We start from the raw sequence: 23149 nt of genomic DNA, 5'->3' as shown, positions 1-23149 counted from the left end.
ATCAAGCGTAGGCTTCCTCAGAAGGAATTTACGATACTGTCAACAGGAATGTAGGAAAACCCCTTACATTTCCTCAGTAAGATCAACAATGGAATATGCAGCAACAGTGTGAGACCTCTACAGTATAGCAGACTCATACAAGCTGGAACGAATACAACGACAAGCAGCATGCTTTATAACAGGCGATTACAGAATTTGAGAAGATGCCTGCATAACAAACATGCTTACAAAATTAGAGCTACATGAACTACAACTGAGACGCAGAAGCCAAAACCTTATTTTTTTGTACAAGGTTGTTGTTGTTGTTGGGGGGGGGGGGGGGGGGCTGGTCCCTGCTATTGATCCAGACAACTTCCTTAAATCAACAAGAGCAAGACGAACAATCACAGCTAAAAAGTTTGACAATAATCAGTCAATATACATAGTTGAAAAACAAGCGAGGAACAATACTATATGTTTTGACATTCCTATCAGTAAAACACCGCAACATTCAAATTCATTCTTTGTATCCACAATAATAAACTGAAACCACCTAGAAGACACTATTGTTCGCGCAACAAGTGTAGGGAGCTTGAAATATGCTCTCGCGGAACGTCAGTAAAACGACGGCGCCTTCACTCCAGTTGTATAAAAGAATTGGTAACTACGACGTACCCATAGAGATACAGATACAGATACACACTGTAAAAAAAAAGTTGGAAATGGATTGACTCGTCTGGTTGACATCATGAACAAACTTGACTGAAAAAGACACACAAAAAACACAAAACACCCTTTCAATGACGATTTTGATACAAATATGGTTGGAAATAATTGATATAACAATTATACCCTATTTATGAGGTCAATACAGTATATATCGAACTAAAAAAGTATGTCGACTTCGTCCTCAGTCAATATACTTCATTCATGTCAATATATCCTTGTATCGACCTCATACAAAGGCAATAATTGTATAATGTATATATCCATTTCTTCTTATACAATATACAATGAAACATTTTTATTTGAAACTATTAGAATTTTTTTTCTGTCCATTATACACCATACAACTAAAAATATAACTTTTCCCACATCTTTAACTGCAGCTTGAGGGTTCTGACTTTTTGGCAGAATATATATATTTTCTTTATTTTATTCCATGGCAATGGCAGATACTTTTGAGTTTGAAGAGAATGTTTACCAGTCTTAAAAGAAGCAAGCATTTTAAGTTATACACATTATTTTGGTAGGTTATTTTCTCCATCTGATGAGTTAAGCCTTTTTCAACTGATTTTTATAGTTTGCTCTTATGTTGTACTGTTATACCACTGTCCTAGGTTAGGGGAGGGTTGGGATCCCGCTTACATGTTTAACCCCGCCACATTATTTAAGTATGTGCCTGTCCCAAGTCAGGAGCCTGTAATTCAGTGGTTGTCGTTTGTTTATATGTTACATATTTCTTTTTCGTTCATTTTTTTTTTTATATAAATAAGGCCGTTAGTTTTCTCGTTTGAATTGCTTTACATTAAATTATCTTATCGGGACCTTTTATAGCTTACTATGCGGTATGGGCTTTGCTCATTGTTGAAGGCCGTACGGTGACCTATAGTTGTTAATGTATGTGTCATTTCGTTCTCTTGTGGACAGTTGTCTCATTGGCAATCATACCACATCTTCTTTTTTATATAATACAATATTATTTTTGTAACTTACATAGTCCCTCTCCCTTTTGAAAGTGAAAAGGGCTTGTCTATTGCTCAGGAGTCCCTTCTCCTGCGAATTTTGTTTTAATTTTGACCAGTCAGACGTGTTTCTACCACCTGTAAATTTATATTTGATCAGTCAGTCGTCACATATGAATGATAAAGTAAATCAACTATGATAACAGGTATTTAACTTCCTGGTTAACTGTAAACAAGTTAAGGTAGGTTTACCGAAGTCTGATTGTTTTTCTCATCCATTGCCTCAGTTGACATTTACATATTCAACTAACTAGTATAACAAACGCTAATTATTGGCAGTCAACATGTAATAACGTACAAGATAAGTTGGATATGACAGTATTGACACTTGGTACTTTCAGTTTACGTATAAAATGTGTAGACACCCCTTACACATGTTACAGTATTACTTGGATGCCTTTGTATAAACTTCCCTTTATATTTGTGTCATTGGCAACGACCGTGTTCTGTAAGGTTCGATTGGTAGATATGGAATCAAAATTTCAAACCTTTTTGATTAAAAGCAACATTATATCGTTTTATAGAATGATGCATTTGGTTAGCCATTCATAACTGCATAAAAAAATGCATGAATTGAATATTTAAATTATTTGTTTATTTCAGGGCATATCTAAGCTTACTTCATTTATTACCTATAAAACACAACAAAGAATCGTCATGTATTTAAACGACTAGAAACACTGTACACATCATCTAAATATTATTTTTTTAAAACATAAAAAATATATAATAGAGGTCAACGTACGGTCTAAATTCTTGAATAAAACAGTGCTCTAAATCACAATGTTGTAGACAAGTTCAGATGGGTTTTAATATAGACTAAATAATTCCTTAAAATAAAATGTTATTATTTTTTTAAAATATAACTACTCCAACTGACTTTGACATTCATATGACAATACAGAGACTGATGTTGGACATTCATATGACAATACAGAGACTGATGTTGGACATTCATATGACAATTCAGAGACTGATGTTGAACTAGTTTTTGAAGACTCTGCCCCCCCCCTCCTCCCCCCCCCCCCCCCCCCCCCATCTTTTACTTCAAGGAAGACGAATGTTTAATGAAAACATACAGTTCAGAAAATCAGTTTAACTATAACATACCAGTTCAATAGAAAGCAAACGCGCAAGCACGAGTAAGATAATGCAACAGCTTTCTTTTATCATTTATGATTTTATCTTTTTTCATTTCTAGTTATATTCAATATGGCTTCAGACAAGACTATGTTAGTCGCAGCAATAGATTTTGGCACCACTTATTCTGGCTACGCATTTTCACTACGACACACGTACGAGAAAGACCCTCTGAAAATCCATGCAAACCAGGCTTGGAATGCCGGTGGTCGGCAGCTTTTGTCATTGAAAACACCGACATGTCTTCTGCTAGACAACAATAAAAAGTTTGTATCGTTTGGATACGAGGCAGAAAATGAATACGCTAACCTGGCAATGGACGGAGATCAGGACAAATATTACTATTTCTACAGATTTAAAATGAAACTTCATAATAATAAGGTAAAATTGATGAACTTATTCTGGCGGTTGATTAATAATTGGTTGAACCGAAGCAGTGTATGTAAAGTGCGGATCCTAAAATATCATTTTTACTGTATATGCCATAAATGTCTAACGTAGAATATGTTTTGTCATTCAGTTTCTTCATATTTAACTAAATTCCACTATGATGATTTCGTAATGCTAGTCATGTTTACTGTCGAATAATGATACTATTCTTTCATTTTAACTGTGGAGCGAATCATTAGTATTGTATATGCGGTGCATTTTCACTGTATAATTATTATTTTTTTTTTATCTATTACAGCTCATTTCTTTAAGCATGTAGAGCAAGACTTTAGTTGATTTGCTTGCTTTTTTTATTGGATAATCATTATGATAACACCCAATTTAATTCAAATATTAAAAATACAGGTTAAACTATGCCTATTCATATTGTTTAAAAATGTCAATCTTATTTACAAAGTTTGTATAAACAATTATACAAACAAAGCAAGCAAGCCAACCAAAGTTTTGCTTTACATGCAGTAGGAAATTAGCTGTAAAGCCTTAATTTAGCCGACTTGCTCAAATAATAGATAAAGTAAGAGAAAGATTTGATAAAATTTAACTTAATGATAAAAGTTTGGTTTTAAAACACTCTACTAAATTCAATAGAAATAACATTTATTTCAAATGTATTCCATTTAGTTTCTTATAAAGCGTATAGAGATCTTTATCCTTATTTTTTTATCCATTTCCATGACACTTCACCACTAATTACGTACATCTTGATATAGATTGCACCTTTGTTTTCCCGTTTAAAAGGTTTTACACTGGAGCCCTTTATAACTTGCTGTTCGGTGTGAGCCAAGACTCCATGTTGAAGACCGTATTTTAACGTATAATGGTCTACTTTTATAAATTGTGACTCGGATGGAGAGTTGTCTCATTGTCACATACGACATCTATATGGCTCAAAAACGAAACGAGACGGGATAAAAAGGGATGAAAAAATCTACGCTACTTTTTTAATATATTTATAATGGGCTTTATATGAGTCAAAATAGAGTAAAATAGTGGGTCGCATTTGGGTATAAGCGTCACGCCGGATTGCCGATTTTTTGCAAGCGTGACAGGTGAAAGTCAAATGATTGTGTAGAGAAAAACGGGAAATGAAGTCTAGCGGGACACGGATAATTACAAAAAATTAGAACTGCATAGTATAAGCGGGATACGGGAATCTGACAAAACAATAAGCGGAATACGGGAATCTGCCCAAACAGTAAGCGGGATCCGGGATCAGAACCCCCCAAGGAGACCCCAGAAAAAGATATTTTTGTATATTCATCTTATTGTTACAGTCATGCCTTCAATAACAAAAGTATCCGATGCATTCATTTTTTCATATTTTTGGTCCCTTTTTCAATTTTGTGGGGTCCAAATTTATAGACAAAAGTCCTTTAATATAGATATTTGGAATTCGTTGACATGCTGAATCTGACCATGTATCAAGTTTGGGGATTTTTTGCCTAGTTGCTGAAATAGCCCACATAGAGTTCCAAAGGGTCTAAAATCAACAAAAATGAATTGTAGCATGCATTTCGTGTACAATAACCCAAATGTGCATGGTTTTACCTCTGTGGTAGTATCCATTCGCGGATCTAGAATTTTTCATAAGTAGGGGCCCACTGACTGCTTAAGAGGGCCCGCTGCTGTCACGCTCCAGTGATTCACTATATAAGTTAAAATCAAGGAGAAACGTAATCTGAAGAATACAATATGACATTTTGAGAATCGCTTTTGTTACAAGTTTGAAAAGCTATATATTTGATGAAGAATGAATGAGGAGTTTGTATTTCAATTGGAAAATACATGTATCATAAATCCTAAAGTCATCAACTAAGTTTTTTTTCATTTGTTGCAAATGCATTTATCACATAATTCTACAATAAAAATTCCTCGCATCTTTGAAAATTCTACATTAATAATGACTGCACTAACAGTGATAATTCGTCGCATCTATAGTTAAAATGGATCGCTTTCAATAATCGATATGCTATATTATGATGCTTTTATATATAACACTTATTTGAAGTTTAATGCTATGTTTGTATATTATAAAGACATATCACAATGAAAATATGTTAAAACTTAACTTAAAATCCTTTAACTTGATATTTTCAAAACGTAAACAAATACAGTTTTCCCATGATCCTTTATTCTACAATAGACATACCCGCATATAACAGTAAAAATGAACTAGCTGGATTCGCACTTTATATACACTGCGAAGGTCATTTATACAAATAAGATGAAACTCCATAATAAGAAGGTAAAATTGATGAACTTATTCTTACGAATGATTAATTAATGGTTGAACCTAAGGTCATTTAAAGAAATAAGATGAAACAACATAAAAATAAGGTAAAATTGATGAACATATTTTGGCGGTTGATAAATTAATGGTTGAAGTTAAGGTTATTTATACAAATAAAGGAATAACTTAGTTTCCCCAGGTTGAATATATTTTTTTTGTAAAAAAAATGTAGTTGTATGCTTGTAGGTTTTCTATTAATGTGGATTATTTTAATAAAAATCCAGCATATATATATTTTCAAATGGGACGCACCCAGCAAACTCTTCATTCAATATGAAAAAATATGAAATCCAGATAAAAATACAGCTAATTTTGTGTCAATATCAATCCTAATTCTCATGCAACCCCTCCTCTAAAAACACTGAATCCTGAATGGGGAACTGAAAAACAAATATTTAATTGATTGAAAAGTTGATAACTCTTTTTAGCATATTACCAGCGACATGGCTGTGGAAGATATAACTGGAAGAACATTACCAGCAATTGATGTATTCTCTCTGTCTATCAGAGCATTAAAGGACCACTTACTTGAGGAACTAGAGAAGCAAGGAACAGGATTGAAGGTTGATGAAATAAAATGGGTCCTTACAGTACCTGCAATTTGGTCGGATTCAGCAAAGCAATTCATGCGTGCCAGTGCTGAAAAGGTATATTGTTAAAAAAAAATGGCGTGATGTTCTAGTCATTTGTAATCATAGAAATTGTGCGGTAAATTTATCTTAATCAGTTATGTTGTCTGTAAATAAGCAGGATTTGGATTTTATTCATTAAACATCTGCCTCTGTTATACCCGAAAGTCAGTTTCCCCTAATGATAAAACTATTAGAGATTGGGTGCAATTGGTGTTAAAAACTTTATGCCCCATTTATGGACATTATGTTTTCTGGTCTGTGCGTTCGTTCGTCCGTCTGTCCCGCTTCAGGTTAAAGTTTTTGATCGAGGTAGTTTTTGATCAAGTTGAAGTCGAATCAACTTGAAACTTAATACACATGATCCTTATTATATGATCTTTTTAATCTTAATGCCAAATTAGAGATTTTACCCCATTTTCACGGTCCACTGAACATAGAAATGATAGTGCGGATGGGCCATCCGTGTACTGTGGACACATTCGTGTTTAAACATATATCTTACGGACGCTTGAACCTTATGGGTAATATTTTAGGTAGGTTTTACTCTTTGAAGTACAGAATATGTCACTGATCAGCTACTTTTAAATTTAATTTGTTGTTTACATATAACATGTTTAAAATGTTTACGGAAAATGTCGAAACGAAAAACTATTTTATGTCGTTTATAATGAACGATTCACAGTTGTTAATAGCTATTACGCATTATATTTATAGGCAGAAATTCCAGGAGAACGACTGTTGATAGCATTAGAACCAGAGGCCGCATCTATATATTGTCAACATCTTCCTATAGAGAAACTTCAAGGGGCAAGAACTGGATTTTCAATGACCAAAAAAGGAACAAAATTCATGATAATTGATTTAGGCGGTATGTTTAACTTATGAAATTTGTATCAAAAGTAACTCTACAAAGATTGGATAAGTATCACCGTTCCATTAAAAAATAGAAGTAGCTGTTTTTAATACAATCTTTATCTGATTAATGTAACGATATGCTAAAACTTGCATTACATACCGTCTTTGTCTAGTAGGTTAAGCAAATATTGTATCTCTTTTTGTACACTAACATAGTTTAATGTTGTTTTTTTTCCAGAGAACAACTGTGATTTCAATCTTTTCTTGTACATTTTTTCGATGTTTTCCCAATTATTACAAATCAACGACATTGTTTTCTTGTAGGTGGAACTGCTGACATAACTGTCCATGAAAAACTTGATGGAACAAGACTGAAGGAATTATGTAAAGCCTCAGGAGATGCCTGTGGAGGGACATCAGTTGACAATGCATTCTCCCAAACATTTGTGAAAATTCTTGGTGGTCCAGTAATGAGAATACTACAGAAAGAGTACACATCGTCTTATATGGATCTATTTAGAGAGTTTGAGACATTGAAACGAACTATTAAAAATAGCACATCGGGGAAAGTGAATTTTACAGTTCCATACGTTGTTTTGGATCAAATATGTAAAGAAAATTTGGACGAAGATTTTCCAAAAACAGTAAAGGCATCAACACTTGCAGACAAGTTATCTATTCTCGGCGATAAGATACGTTTCGATGCTGAATTTATGAAATCCCTTTACAAACCAACAATCGATAACATCATAACGCATGTCAAGGATGTCCTTCGAAAGAAAGAATCAGGCGATGTTGACATTTTTCTGCTTGTTGGCGGATTTTCCGAATCACCAATGATACAAGAAGCAATCCGAAAAGCATTTCCGAATACACGAGTAATCGTACCAGAAGATTCGGGTATTTCCGTTCTGAAAGGAGCTGTTTTGTTTGGTCACAGACCAGATTTCATCTCGTCTCGTATTGCAAGATATACATACGGTGTTAAGATTGCGGAAGAATTCGATCCAGCGAAACACGATGAAAGAAAAATGATCAGAATGGGAAATGTTGCACATTGTAATGACATTTTTAGTAGTTTCATGAAAGCTGACACGTCTGTACTAGCAGGTCAAAAGATTATTAAGGGCTATGCCACTTCCACACCCTTTCAAACACAAATGGGATTGCGTGTGTACTGTACATCACTCGAAGATCCAAAATATGTTGATGATGATGGGTGTACTCTTCTTGGCGAATTGGACGTAACTGTACCTAACCCATCCCCTTCAGAACACCAATTGGCCGTGGAGTTTCACTTTGGAAATACTGAACTAAGTGTTACTGCAGTGGAAATTCCGTCCTTAACACCATGCAAGGCAAAATTCAAATTATAATTTCAACATGTATCTTGGATACTTCCTATTGTAACGGTTTATCATGCATGAGTACTAATGTGATCATAAATTAACATAGGTGTATTTATGTCTTCTTATAATTGTTTTGTTAAAAATACACGAAAACGATACAAAACTCATTTCTCATTTCTCGCTAGAAAATATGATAGTTCAGCAAAAATCCTGCCTTCAGGTAAATTATTAAGTACTTGGTATTACTATACTTCATTTCTCTAAATAAAGGCAACAGTAGTATACCGTTGTTCGAAAGCCATAAATCGATTAAGTAAAATAAATCCGGGTTGAAAACTTAAACTGAGGGAAACACGTCAAATATAAGAGGAAAACAACGAAACCACAGAAACACTAAAGTGCAACAAAAAACCAAACGACAATGCAACATACATAGAAACGAACTACAAGATAAAACCGGGTTCAGCCTACCATTTTTTGTCTTAAAATGCCCTGTCCAAGTAAGGAAAATGGCAATTGTTATATTATAGTTCGTTTCTGTGTGTGTTACATTTTAATGCTGTGTTTCTGTTGTGTCGTATTTCTCCTCTTATATTTGATGCATTTCCCTCAGTTTTAGTTTGCTTTTTATCTCAATTGATTTATGAATTTCAAACAGCGGTATACTACTGTTGCCTTTATTTATAAGATAGCAATTGCCATTTTCCTGACTTGTCTGTTTTGTAGCTAGCGAAACCTTCAGCTTTTATGGCAATGTTAATAAAAATGCCATTAAATAACACTAAAATGACAATATTACATGACTAAAATACAAATAAAAGGAAGAACATTCTGGACAGAGAAATACACAAATTAACATTACAATAGAAAATAACGACATAAAGGTACCAGGCTCATAATTTAATACACCAGACGCGTGTTTCGTCTTCATAAGACTCATCAGTGACGCTCAGGTCCAAAGGTAAAGAAAGCCAAACAAAAATGTAGAGCATTGATGACCACAAATTCCAAAAAGTTGTCAAATAAGGCCAAGGTTATCAGCCTGGGATAAGAAAATCCTTAGTATTTACAATAATTCATACTTTTGCAAACAGTTTAAAAATGACCATATAATTGATATACATTCATATAGTGACAACAAAGAACCTAGAAAAGAGACGATGAACGAATCAAAACAACAAAAAGAATACAAAGCACATATGTACGCTAAAGGACTGTTTACTATTTTGTTTAGAAAAAGATGTGCATGTGAATTAATGAACGAAAATTCAAATTCAAATTCAATAACTTTTAAACAAGACTAGAAACTCTTTGATGAAATAATGTAGTATAATTTGATCACTCCCAAAATTATACACAAACAATGTCGTAAGGCAAACGTAATATCTCAATACTGAAAACTCATATACGTGCACAAGCCTTTTAAATAAATTAATTTTTATGCTATCATTTTCAATAATTTAGCAAGTGTTTTTTGCTAGGTAGGGACTGTAGAACTTAAAACAAAAAAACAAAGCTTATGAATAAATTTTCTTGAATTCATTTAAAACAGTCATAGATTGGGTAAGATAATTTTTTTCAGTTCATGCATTTTTATTTGAAGTCTACAGATATTTTTTTATCATGCATAGATTAACTTATTACTCAGTATGAGATAATCTCTGACAATAATGTTACCAAAATAGAAAAGATAAATAATAAACTTCATTTATCCTGATATGTATATACATGATATATTAAAGGTATAACATGAGGATTAAAAATAGGCTAGAATGTTAATATTTTTTCACCAAGTTACGTCAATCATTTACTATATACAATAGACATAAAGAAAATAACGTACAAAAGAGTGGTGAAAGATACTAGTAACAGAGGGATAGTTAAACTAATAAACTGACAACATTCATAGATTAACATAAATGTTTTTTCCAATTCAAGCAATTTTTCATTAAATCTACTGTTGGTTCTTTTTATCATGCATATATTACTTAATTACTGAGTTTAACATAATTTCTGACAACAATGTTATCAAAATAGAAAAGATAATAAATAAACTTTAACTTCATTTATTCTGATATGTATATACATGATTTATTAAAGGTAAACCATGAGAATTTAAAATAGGCAAGGAATGTTTTAAAATATTTTTTCATCAAGTTACTTCAATCATTTACTATACAATAGACAAAAACAAAATAAGGTATAAAAGAGTGGTGAAAGATACCAGAGGTACAGTTAAACTCATAGATCGAATATAAACTGACAACGACATGGCTAAAAAAGAAAAAGAAAAAACAGACAGACAGACAAATAATAGTTAACACTACTAAATTTAGAAATTATAAAAATTAAGGAATGTAACTCCCTCATGCAAAGCTCTGATTCCTTTCACGGATTTGGCTAAACTTTTTGGACCTTTTAGATTATAGCTCTTCATCTTTTAGCTAAGCTTTGGATTTCGAATATTTTGGCCACGAGCATCACTGAAGAGACATGTATTGTTGAAATGCGCATCTGTTGCAGAAAAATTGGAACCGTTAATGTTATAACAAGACACAACAAAGAAAACTAAAGACTAAACATCACTGTAAAGATTGTTTCTACAAAATTCTGTCATTAGTCTTTGCAGTAAAATAGACAGAGTAATATCAAAAACTAAAATTAGTGTACCAGATCCACATAACATACATTGAATAACTGATTTAAAATCTATTCAAGTTAAATGAGATAAATCAAGTTGAAAATGTGTTTCTTTATATTACAGGTATATTGTGTATTACATCTGTTGCAATGAAAGTCTGAGACAAATTAAACAACTATATTTTACATATGAAATTAATCCTGTAGTTTCACCCCTCTGACGTCATACAATGATATGATGTGATTGTCAAAACGAAGTAAGAACCTAAAGAAAAACATTTGTTCCCAGCTATTTCTTCTAAATTTACATTAAAAGTCAATGAAACAAGAGGCTCTCAAGAGCCTGAATCGCTCACCTTAATTCTTTTGGTTAAATCTCTCATCAATGATTATTTTGGCTTTTCAATTTATTTAAATGTTTTTTGGATCGTCCTATTTTCTTCAAAAGCCAAAAAAAATAATCATTTTCTCCTATGTTCTATTTTAGCCATAGGAGCTATGTTTCTTGACATACAAGGAAATAAAATATAAAATTTATACTAGATACTCTGAAACTCATTTAGCCTGATTTTGGCTGAAATTGATACAGCAGTTTCAAAGGAGAAGATTTTTTTAAAGTAAGTCAACATGATGAACAAATTGTGAAAAAAGTCTTTAAAGGGCAATAACTCCTTAAGGGGTCAATTGACAATTTTGGTCAAATTGACTTAATTGAAGATCTTACTTTGCTGAACATTATTGCTGTTTACAGTTTATTTCTATCTATAATTATATTCAAGATAATAAACAAAAACAGCAAAATTTCCTTAAAATTATCAAATCAGGGGCATCAACCCAACAACAGGTTGTCTGATTCATCTGAAAATTTCAGGGCAGATAGATCTTGACCTGATAAACAATATTACCCACGTCAGATTTGCTCTAAATGCTTTGGTTTTTGAGTTATAAGCCAAAAACTGCATTTGACCCCTATGTTCTATTTTTAGCAATGGCGACCATGTTTGTTGATAGATCATAACTTCGGATACAATTTACAAACTAGATACCCTAAGAAACATGCAGTTAAAGTTTGGAAGTATTTGGCCCAGTAGTTTCAGAGGAGAAGATTTTTGTAAAAGATTACAAAGATTTACGAAAAATGGTTAAAAATTGACTATAAAGGGCAATAACTCCTAAAGGGGTCAACTGACCATTTCCGTCATGTTGACTTATTTGTAAATCTTACTTTGCTGAACATTATTGCTGTTTACAGTTTATCTCTATCTATAATAATATTCAAGATAATAACCAAAAACAGCAAAATTTCTTTAAAATTACCAATTCAGGGGCAGTAACCCAACAACAGGTTGTCTGATTCATCTGAAAATTTCAGGGCAGATAGATCTTGAACTGATAAACAATATTATTCCATGTCAGATTTGCTCTAAATGCTTTGGTTTTTGAGTTATAAGCCAAAAACTGCATTTGACCCCTATGTTCTATTTTTAGCAATGGCGACCATGTTTGTTGATAGATCACAACTTCGGATACAATTTACAAACTAGATACCCTAAGAAACATTCAGTTAAAGTTTGGAAGTATTTGGCCCAGTAGTTTCAGAGGAGAAGATTTTTGTAAAAGATTACTAAGATTTACGAAAAATGGTTAAAAATTGACTATAAAGGGCAATAACTCCTAAAGGGGTCAACTGACCATTTCCGTCATGTTGACTTATTTGTAAATCTTACTTTGCTGAACATTATTCCTGTTTACAGTTTATCTCTATCTATAATAATATTCAAGATAATAACCAAAAACAGCAAAATTTCTTTAAAATTACCAATTCAGGGGCAGTAACCCAACAACAGGTTGTCTGATTCATCTGAAAATTTCAGGGCAGATAGATCTTGAACTGATAAACAATATTATTCCTGTCAGATTTGCTCTAAATGCTTTGGTTTTTGAGTTATAAGCCAAAAACTGCATTTGACCCCTATGTTCTATTTTTAGCAATGGCGACCATGTTTGTTGATAGATCACAACTTCGGATACAATTTACAAACTAGATACCCTAAGAAACATTCAGTTAAAGTTTGGAAGTATTTGGCCCAGTAGTTTCAGAGGAGAAGATTTTTGTAAAAGATTACTAAGATTTACGAAAAATGGTTAAAAATTGACTATAAAGGGCAATAACTCCTAAAGGGGTCAACTGACCATTTCCGTCATGTTGACTTATTTGTAAATCTTACTTTGCTGAACATTATTCCTGTTTACAGTTTATCTCTATCTATAATAATATTCAAGATAATAACCAAAAACAGCAAAATTTCCTTAAAATTACCAATTCAGGGGCAGCAACCCAACAACAGGTTGTCTGATTCATCTGAAAATTTCAGGGCAGATAGATCTTGACCTGATAAACAATATTACCCCTGTCAGATTTGCTCTAAATGCTTTGGTTTTTGAGTTATAAGCCAAAAACTGCATTTGACCCCTATGTTCTATTTTTAGCAATGGCGACCATGTTTGTTGATAGATCAAAACTTCGGATACAATTTATAAATTAGATACCCTAAGGAACATTCAGTTAAAGTTTGAAAGTATTTGGCCCAGTAGTTTCAGAGGAGAAGATTCTTGAAATAGTTTACGACGACAGACGACGACGACAGACGACGACGACAGACGACGGACGACGACGGACGCCAAGTGATGGCATAAGCTCACTTGTCCCTTCGGGACAGGTGAGCTAAAAAACGTTGACTTATCCAAGATTTCAACAATCGAAAAGTATTTCACTGATGATTGTCAGTCACTGACAAATCACTAATGCTTATAAGATTAGTTTGACAGACTAAGGGAAGTGAAAGAAGCTATTGATGTTAGTGTCAAAAATTCAGACTCAAAGTTCAAGATTACTTTTGCTATCCTTAGGTTAATGGATAATGTGCTTATAATATAAAGAGTTCCCTTTGCTTGGTAGGAGTGCATCTTTTATAGATTGAAGATATAGGGAAGGGGAATAATCTATGGATTTTGGTCAAATTACAATAGGTCTAAGACATTAAAGTTCAAGGTTACCATTACTAAAAAAGAACATTTTCATTTTTCACATTTGTGGCATCACTTGTTTTTTTTCATGTTATGTTTATCCAGGGATTAACTCAATACTTTAAAAAGTATATGAATTAAAAAATTATAACTGATAGGTTTGTATAGATGTTCAGGATGTACATTAATTATCTTTTACCAGATAACAGAATATACCTACGGACACTTAAAGCTGTACATATTTATATCATCAAAAACTTATCTTATATGATCACAGTTTAACAAAAATAAATATCTAAACTTATTTCTTTACTCAATATATATATATAGATTAAAACTGACGAGGAAAGGTAACACCCAGCCAGCGAAAGCTCTTTTTACGAGAGCCCAGGTGGTCGTGTGGTCTAGCGGGACGGCTGCAGTGCACGATATCACAGTAGCATGGGTTCGAATCCCGGCGAGGGAAGAACCAAAAATTTGCGAAAGCAAATTTACAGATCTAACATTGTTGGGTTGATGTTTAGACGAGTTGTATATATAAATATATATATATATATATGAAACAAATGTATTTCTATCTAATGTTGCTTATGCAGTAAACAATCTTTAAATGCCTTGTTAACAGTGTTAAACACACCAATAGATATAAAACAAGTCTAACTAAACCAATAACAATATGAGTCAAGCAATTTCAAAGTAAACACTGTTTTACATTTGAATGAACATATCATCTATTGAAATGTCATACTGCTTTATCTTCTTATAAACTACTGTCTTTAAATATGTAGCATATTAAATATAAGATATACCAAAACACATAATTAACAGAGTCTGATAATGATTCATAAACTGACTGGCTCCTCCACCAACCTTCTTCAGGGGAAAAAAGATGGATTAATAGTAACACTTTATTTATATAGATCTGGTATCAGTAGGATTGAAGTTATTCAATAGAAAATATGAAAAAAGACAACCCTGTCCCCCTTCTGTAAACGAATCACTAAAACATGACTGGAGCGACCGCCTCTTTGGTAGTCACCCCCTTCCCCCCTCTCCCCCACTTTTTCTTAAAATTTCTGGATCTGCAACTACTGATGGACGCACAACATTGCTAATTGATTCAAAGTCACCTTCAGGGTTGGTAAGCTAAAAAGTAATTTTACAAAACAACAAATGATTGCTATTGAATTGAACAGTACAACATGAAAAGATCTGATTGTCAGTAGTCCCTGAGATCTTGAGAGTTAAATTCCTGACTATGAGTTATTTCTTAACATAATCACAAAATCAATTTAATAAGAAAGAAGGCTTCATTCTTCATAATTTTCAGAACTTAAATAATTTTGATTTTCCTATGGAGAAGGGACTGCATATGACTTCTGTCATCCTGTTTTCAGATTCAGTGAAAAAGAGAAGAAGAATATATGGTATATTTCCTTTATTTTTTATAAAAGAGAAATGAAAAATGAAGATGTTTTTTATCAATAATATATGTACTATAAGTATTAAAGAAGCACATATTTTTTTTCTTTTGTGTGTTCTGTTAAAATTCTTAAATATGCTGAATGTTACAGTATCAAAATAACTTTTATAGAAGCAGATAAGCTTTATATTTAAAAATATATGTTTCAGAAAGGAGCAAAAGTCGGCATAAAAAGGCAACTTTTATAGGGACACATGCACTGCTCTACTCTACTATGACTATCTCATATGTCCTACAGCTATACTGCAAAAAAAAGACTTTTTTTTTGTATTTAATATCAAAGGTACCAGGATTATAATTTAGTACGCCAGACGCGCATTTCGCCTACATAAGACTCATCAGTGACACTCATATCAAAAACGTTATAAAGTCAAACAAGTACAAAGATAAAGAGCATTGAGGATCCAAAATTCCAAAAAGTTGTACCAAATACCGCTAAGGTAATCTATGCCTGGGATAAGAAAAATTAATCCTTAGTTTTTCGAAAAATTAAAAATTTTGTAAACAGAAAATTTATAAACGCAATCCATATTCACATCTGCAACATCTAAACCATTAAATTCAAGAAATGAGTATACATGTATGGCAAGATCAACTAAAGATGGAACAAATGAGAAATATGGTTAACATACAATATGATCATATCTAGCAAAGTCGTATGTAAAACAACAAACAATTTTATGTTATACCTCATATAAAAATTGAAAGACTTGAACAATATATCAATACATGAGCGACGTCCGATAGAAATAGACCTTTTACAAGCACATGTATACATGTAAATGTAGAAGACTTTTATTGTTTTTGGAACATTGTTACTTAAAAGAATTTTATGTCCCTTTAGTGTTTGAGAAAACAAAAACCTAACAATTTCCAAAATTGTATCAATATGTAGTGTATAAGAGTCCAAAAATAGCCCCAAACCATATCAAACAGCCTATCACAACAGTTATCTGTATTAAAAACTTTGTTCTTTCTGATGATGTCACAGATCTATTTAGGTCTCCTCTGATATAGAATTTATTAACCTGAAATATTAGAAAACATTGTTACTCCTTAAGATCAGGGTACAAAATAATTAAAAAATATACCATAGACTTCACAGATATCTTAGTTGGTTAACTGGAAGTATCTTCGCATTAGTCAGAATATATATTTTTTTTCAATAAATGTCAATAAATCAAGTTTATATCATAGAGTGTTTTCTAACACTATAAGAATATACCTGCTAAGGTTTGGAATTAAAACTGTTTGATCATGGTATAAGTCAAGGGACATATGTTGTATATTAAAACCTAATTCTTCACACAATTATATTAAAAAGTAACACATGATGCATGTCAAGTTCTATTATGTTTCAAATGGCAAACTTTTCCAGAGATAGCAACATTATCTTATTTAGACACTATCATTGTCTTTGTTTGAAGTAAAATAATCCAGCTTTTCCACAACTCAAATAATTAATCTGATTGAAACTAACCCTTGGCAAGTGAAGGTGCTCAGAAAGCAGTTGGAGATATAACTGAATAAAGCTAAATTAAACTACTGACATTATGCAAGTTGGCTTTTCCACTGTAATAAAAGTAGTATCTGACAAAAAGTTTTTTCTATGTTTCAATTTTTTCATAGGAAAGTTTTCTTTTTGACAGGAATTAAATACCATCATGACTTATAGATTATCCATAGTTTTAACAATAACTTTCAATCTGAAGCAAGAAGCAAAAGATGAAAAATTATCACAAAAAAAGATCAAAGGAAAAATACACCCGATGTTTTGATAGTGCTAACATATAATACATGTTCTTAAATTCTAGCTTACCTGATATGAAAAGTACAATGCAATTAGACCTACTGGAAAGAAACAAAAGACTGAAACTAATATAGAACCAAATTTATAGTCCTTTGGTTGTCGTCTAACAAAGGCAACTGTTGGAGCTAGTCCAGAACCCTGTATAATAAAAAAAAATAGTTTGAATATGGTATGCACTATTTTTTTAAAGTAAAAATACAAAAACAAAATGTCTTTGTGTCAATTTATGACTTACTTATATCAAGCACTAAGTTCTGTAGCATATATATTGTCAATCATATGTGTTGTAGAAATTTTATTATTCTCTAGTCTTATTTTTTTCTCCATTGAAGTGTACATAGTTCATTTTGGTTCAAAATGGCTAAATTCAGAGGGGGAATAAAAATGACACATGATAAGACTTTTTCAATCTCCACATTGACACAGCAAATATTCCAGAACTCTCAGATGGTCGAACAACATAAATACTTACTGCCCTCTAATAAATACGGCAGATTTCAAATGAATGTTTGTGGTGAGACTTGAAGGCATGAAACCACTTAGTAATATTGGTTTTTTACTTTTTTATTATCTAGAAAAGAGACCAGTGCAAAGCAAGTGCTTTTGAAGAAACTTTTAAATTTTGCAGTTTATTTCCTTGTTCCAGTAAGTGGTAATCCTGTTGGTGACTTCATCGTGCAGGATTTTTTTATTGTATATTTTTATTTTTATAACATTTAGGCTAGATAGGCAAAAGGAAGATCTGTGTGTACATAAAACTGATTTGACCAATCCATATTGTGTGCTTGTATCAAATCAGGCTATTTAGACCATGGTGATGTCTTTGTTTGTGTGTCTGTTAAGTTTTGTGTGTCTGTAAAGTTTTGTGTGTCTGTTTCATCTTGTGTGTCTGTAAAGTTTTGTGTGTCTGTAAAGTTTCTTGTGTCTTTTTTGTCTTGTGTGTCTGTAAAGTTTTGTGTGTCTGTTTCGTCTTGTGTGTCTGTAAAGTTTTGTGTGTCTGTAAAGTTTTGTGTGTCTGTTTCGTCTTGTGTGTCTGTAAAGTTTTGTGTGTCTGTAAAGTTTCTTGTGTCTTTTTTGTCTTGTGTGTCTGTAAAGTTTTGTGTGTCTGTTTCATCTTGTGTGTCTGTAAAGTTTTGTGTGTCTGTAAAGTTTTGTGTGTCTGTAAAGTTTTGTGTGTCTGTTTCGTCTTGTGTGTCTGTAAAGTTTTGTGTGTCTGTAAAGTTTCGTGTGTCTGTTTTGTCTTGTGTGTCTGTAAAGTTTTGTGTGTCTGTTTCGTCTTGTGTGTCTGTAAAGTTTTGTGTGTCTGTAAAGTTTCGTGTGTCTGTTTTGTCTTGTGTGTCTGTAAAGTTTTGTGTGTCTGTTTCGTCTTGTGTGTCTGTAAAGTTTTGTGTGTCTGTTTCATCTTGTGTGTCTGTAAAGTTTTGTGTGTCTGTTTCGTCTTGTGTGTCTGTAAAGTTTTGTGTGTCTGTTTTGTCTTGTGTGTCTGTAAAGTTTTGTGTGTCTGTTTCGTCTACTGTGTCTGTTAAGTTTTGTGTGTCTGTAAAGTTTCTTGTGTCTGTTTTGTCTTGTGTGTCTGTAAAGTTGTGTGTGTCTGTTTCGTCTTGTGTGTCTGTAAAGTTTCGTGTGTCTGTTTTGTCTTGTGTGTCTGTAAAGTTTTGTGTGTCTGTTTCGTCTTGTGTGTCTGTAAAGTTTTGTGTGTCTGTTTTGTCTTGTGTGTCTGTAAAGTTTTGTGTGTCTGTTTCGTCTTGTGTGTCTGTAAAGTTTTGTGTGTCTGTAAAGTTTCTTGTGTCTTTTTTGTCTTGTGTGTCTGTAAAGTTGTGTGTGTCTGTTTCGTCTTGTGTGTCTGTAAAGTTTTGTGTGTCTGTTTCGTCTTGTGTGTCTGTAAAGTTTTGTGTGTCTGTAAAGTTTCGTGTGTCTGTTTTGTCTTGTGTGTCTGTAAAGTTTTGTGTGTCTGTTTCGTCTTGTGTGTCTGTAAAGTTTTGTGTGTCTGTTTCATCTTATATGTCTAAAGTTTTGTGTGTCTATTTTGTCTCGTGTGTCTGTTTCCTCTTGTGTATATAAAAAAAGATGTGGTATGATTGCCAATGAGACAACTGTCCACAAGAGACCAACATGATACAGAATTAACAACTATAGGTCACTGTATGGCCTTCAACAATGAGCAAAGCCCATACCGCATAGTCAGCTATAAAGGCCCCAAAAAGACAATGTAAAACAATTCGAACGAGAAAACAAACAGCCTTATTTATATAAAAAAAAATAAACAATGAATTGTGTGTCTGTTTTGTCTTGAGTGTCTGTTTCGTCTTGTGTATCTGTTTTGTCTTGTGTGTTTTTGGTTTTGTGTGTCTGTTTTGTCTTGTGTTAATGTGTGTTGGTAAGTTTGATACTACATAGTGTTTTAGCATATTTTTTATTTCTATTTTAATGTTTAATCCTAGTTTTTGCACCTTAGGATTCAATGGAGTAGATTCCTGCTGATCATTCATTGCTCCATAACCTTGATTTCTCATTTTGATTGAAGTTTTATCATCAGATCTTTAAAGGGAACATTATATATAGTCTTCACATTATACATCTACATGGTTTCTGAAAAATAAATAAATTCATTAAATAAATCAAAATATTAAATCCAGACTGAGACCCCGTTCACACTAGCATTTTTTTTAATCGATCTAATTTGAATCGATCTAAATAAAACCAGTTAGCATTCTCATTACCTTTAATCATAACGATCTCTATTGGTCTAAACCGATCCACTGCGTTCACACTACAATCAAAAACGCAATTGATCTAACCTTTTTACCTGTAAAACTTTAAACATTGTGTATAAATAGAACTGATTTATTAAATTCATCTATTGATACTCTGACACACACACTTGAAAAAATTTGAAAAAGTTATTGTTTCTCCTGAATCAGAAGTTAACATTTTGGTACAGGTGTTATTGCCGTTATTTTAATTTTGAAAAAAATATCTGTAGTAACGAAGTTACAACACGACGAAATATTGCAGTTCCTGAAAAGAAAAAAAAATCATCATAAGAAAAGAAGACAAAGATTTCGCAAACCTATGCGATGGGGAAGACAAAATGTTTTCAGTTTGTTTTAAATGTCTGTAAACAGAGAAATATGAGTTAAACTACGAACCTCTGAGATAGTTTTGGTGCTGTACATGCGCATACGTTATTTTCGATTCAATCGTACTAGTTTAAACCGATCTCTGCGTTTACATTTAAAGTAAGATTGGTTTACTTTAGATCGATTCAAACTAAACTACCTCTTTTGGTGTTTTAATTTAGCCGATTGAAGATCGATTCAAAGCTTTCACATTGGCCCTTAAATCGATCTAAAGTGAACCGGTCTAGTTTAAATCGATAAAAATGTCCTAGTGTGAACGGGGTCTTACACCACATCTTCCTATATCTATTAATAAGTAAGTTTGTTTCCTGCACAATCCTATACCGGTATTTTCATTATAATACAGGTTTTTCAAAGCATGACCCTTTTGATCTCATGTGTGTTTATGAATAATCTTTGCCTTTGATGATTATGACAATATTTATTATCCATTTCGACAACATAATTTACAAAACAACTAAGAAGCCTCAGCTCATATTTAGAATGTAATTTGACATTTCATTTTAAAACCATAGAAAAAACTTATTATCATTATTCTATAAAAATGCACTTAATTACTACCTGTAATGTATGATTACAAATTATTTATAATAAAACCTTTGAAAAGAGTGTCAATGTGTCGGGTACGAAGTAACAAACATACCCCTTGTGCAATCATGAGGGGTGCGAATGTGAAAGGAGCCAACATGATTTTGGGTGCTTGAACTTTTGGTTCTTATCATAGGTAGGAGAGCTCCTTTAACATTGAATAAAACAAGTGCAGACCATAACATTATACCTTTGAGGATTCATAAAGAGCGTTGCAGACTCAGAATTCAAAGAGGATATAAAACCCTTACAGTGACAATTAAGTACAGGGACCCCTTAAGGCATACGATACAGTTTTGATCCCATATTTAAATTTTGATAAGAATTTGCATGTACCAGGCTATTTTTTACCTGATTAAATCAAATATGCAATAAAAGATATTTTCTATTAATACGGATTTGTGGACATATTTTTCCTTTCTATAGACATGATAGAAATCAAACTTTTTTGCTTTAAAAGATAAACATGATCTGTGTTTTTTTTTTTTTTAAATTATTTGTAATTTATGTGTTATATAAATATTGCATGAATTTGTACATTTTATTTTTACAAATACATGTAACTCAAATTAATCAAATGATCCATCTTTGATTTTCGCTAGCCAAGGGTTACAATCCACTCCCATTCTCTTCAATATTAGCTCAATCCGCCAAGGGTGAAGAGAACGGGAGTGGATAGTAACCCTTGGCTAGCGAAGATGGAATGTAGGAAAAACCCGTAATTTTTTGCTGTATATTAATCATATTAAAATTACACTATTTATGTTTTCATGAAAATTGGTACACATAATCTTCTTAAGTAATCAAACCAAATGTCATTTTAAAAAAGAGGGATCCATGAACTCTTTTTTAAGTTAAATCTGTTTGAATGATAAAAATCAGCTGAAAACTGCATCTTATCCCGATAAGTCACCGTTTGATGTCGCGAAAATAACAATTTACGCTAGCAACGTCATTACCTCCCCGTAACTGTATTGTATGCCCTTAAATAAAAGAAAGGACATCCATCTACATCTACATCGTTCAAATGCTATTTTTAAAAAGGTCTTAGACCCATTAAGCAAGTTTTGATTATTTCATTCAATTTGGTGCATATTTACATGTGAAATTAAAATTTAGTGTCTGTTGGCATGTTGCTCGACTAGTCTATTAAATTTATATAAGATGTGAGGCTGTTCTTGAGTGCCTCTGTACCTTCTATCTTTAACAGTCTTATTGGTAAGCTATTCCAGTCCTGTAACTGTTTATCGTAACTACGTGCAAAGCTAGAGTTATTTTATTTATTTTATATTATAATGACAGTGTAGACTAAGAGACTTAAAGAGAAACTGAGTAAGAGTGTAACAGAACCTAGAGTATTTTTTGTGTATTTTCGCAGCTAATGACAGTGTTTGACAGAAGATATTTATTGGCAAAATAACTTGCATTTCAATTTGTTGTATTGTATGACTCTTTTCTTATCGTTTAATCCTGAATCTAGCCTGGGGTCCTGGCTAATCTTGTCGACGCGCAGTTAGAATGGGCCGGGATGTCAGGCTAGCGTGTATCTTGTTTCCTGATAAGTGTAAACTTTCTAATTCTTACTTAACCCATATAAATAAACTGGTTTACTATGCTTTCCCATTTTCGCTTAGATTTTAAAACACAAAAGGAACAGTCAAAAACTGCTAAAACACGTTAAACGAATCCGTAAACGATTCACTCTATACCATATTCTGTTTACCCTATCTGAAAATTAAAATAATACTTGCCCTCCTCCATTTGTAAATAATCCAGATTTATATATTTGCATAGAGGTGTTATCAATAATCAGCAAAACTTTCATGTTTTGCAATTTTAAAAACAAGAAAAGCCATGCTAGTCAGTAGTTATAATATTAGTTATAATATTACTGTATAAGTGATTCATTTATTGCCATACAAAAAGGTATCAATTTGTTATCAAAAATAGAAGCAATTAAAGTTTCATTCCAAATCTCAAACTACAAAACATATTCAGAAAATGTTACTGCGTCTTGAACA

At 32.5% G+C, this 23149-nt stretch overlaps 1 protein-coding gene across 1 annotated transcript; it reads left to right on the top strand.

Moving 5' to 3' along the window:
- Positions 1–1857: 1857 nt before the first annotated feature.
- Positions 1858–8722, top strand: LOC143080651 (heat shock 70 kDa protein 12B-like). Its single transcript, XM_076256620.1, has 5 exons — positions 1858–1906; positions 2926–3245; positions 6033–6251; positions 6951–7104; positions 7416–8722. Exons 2-5 carry the CDS (start codon positions 2937–2939, stop codon positions 8465–8467), a joined length of 1734 nt encoding a protein of 577 aa, XP_076112735.1. The 5' UTR covers positions 1858–1906; positions 2926–2936; the 3' UTR covers positions 8468–8722.
- Positions 8723–23149: the final 14427 nt, after the last annotated feature.

This window comes from Mytilus galloprovincialis, chromosome 6 (assembly GCF_965363235.1).
Source record: "Mytilus galloprovincialis chromosome 6, xbMytGall1.hap1.1, whole genome shotgun sequence".
Lineage (NCBI taxonomy): Eukaryota > Metazoa > Mollusca > Bivalvia > Mytilida > Mytilidae > Mytilus > Mytilus galloprovincialis.
The sequence above is the reverse complement of the archived record's forward strand: the minus strand, read 5'-3'. Positions and strand labels throughout refer to the sequence as shown.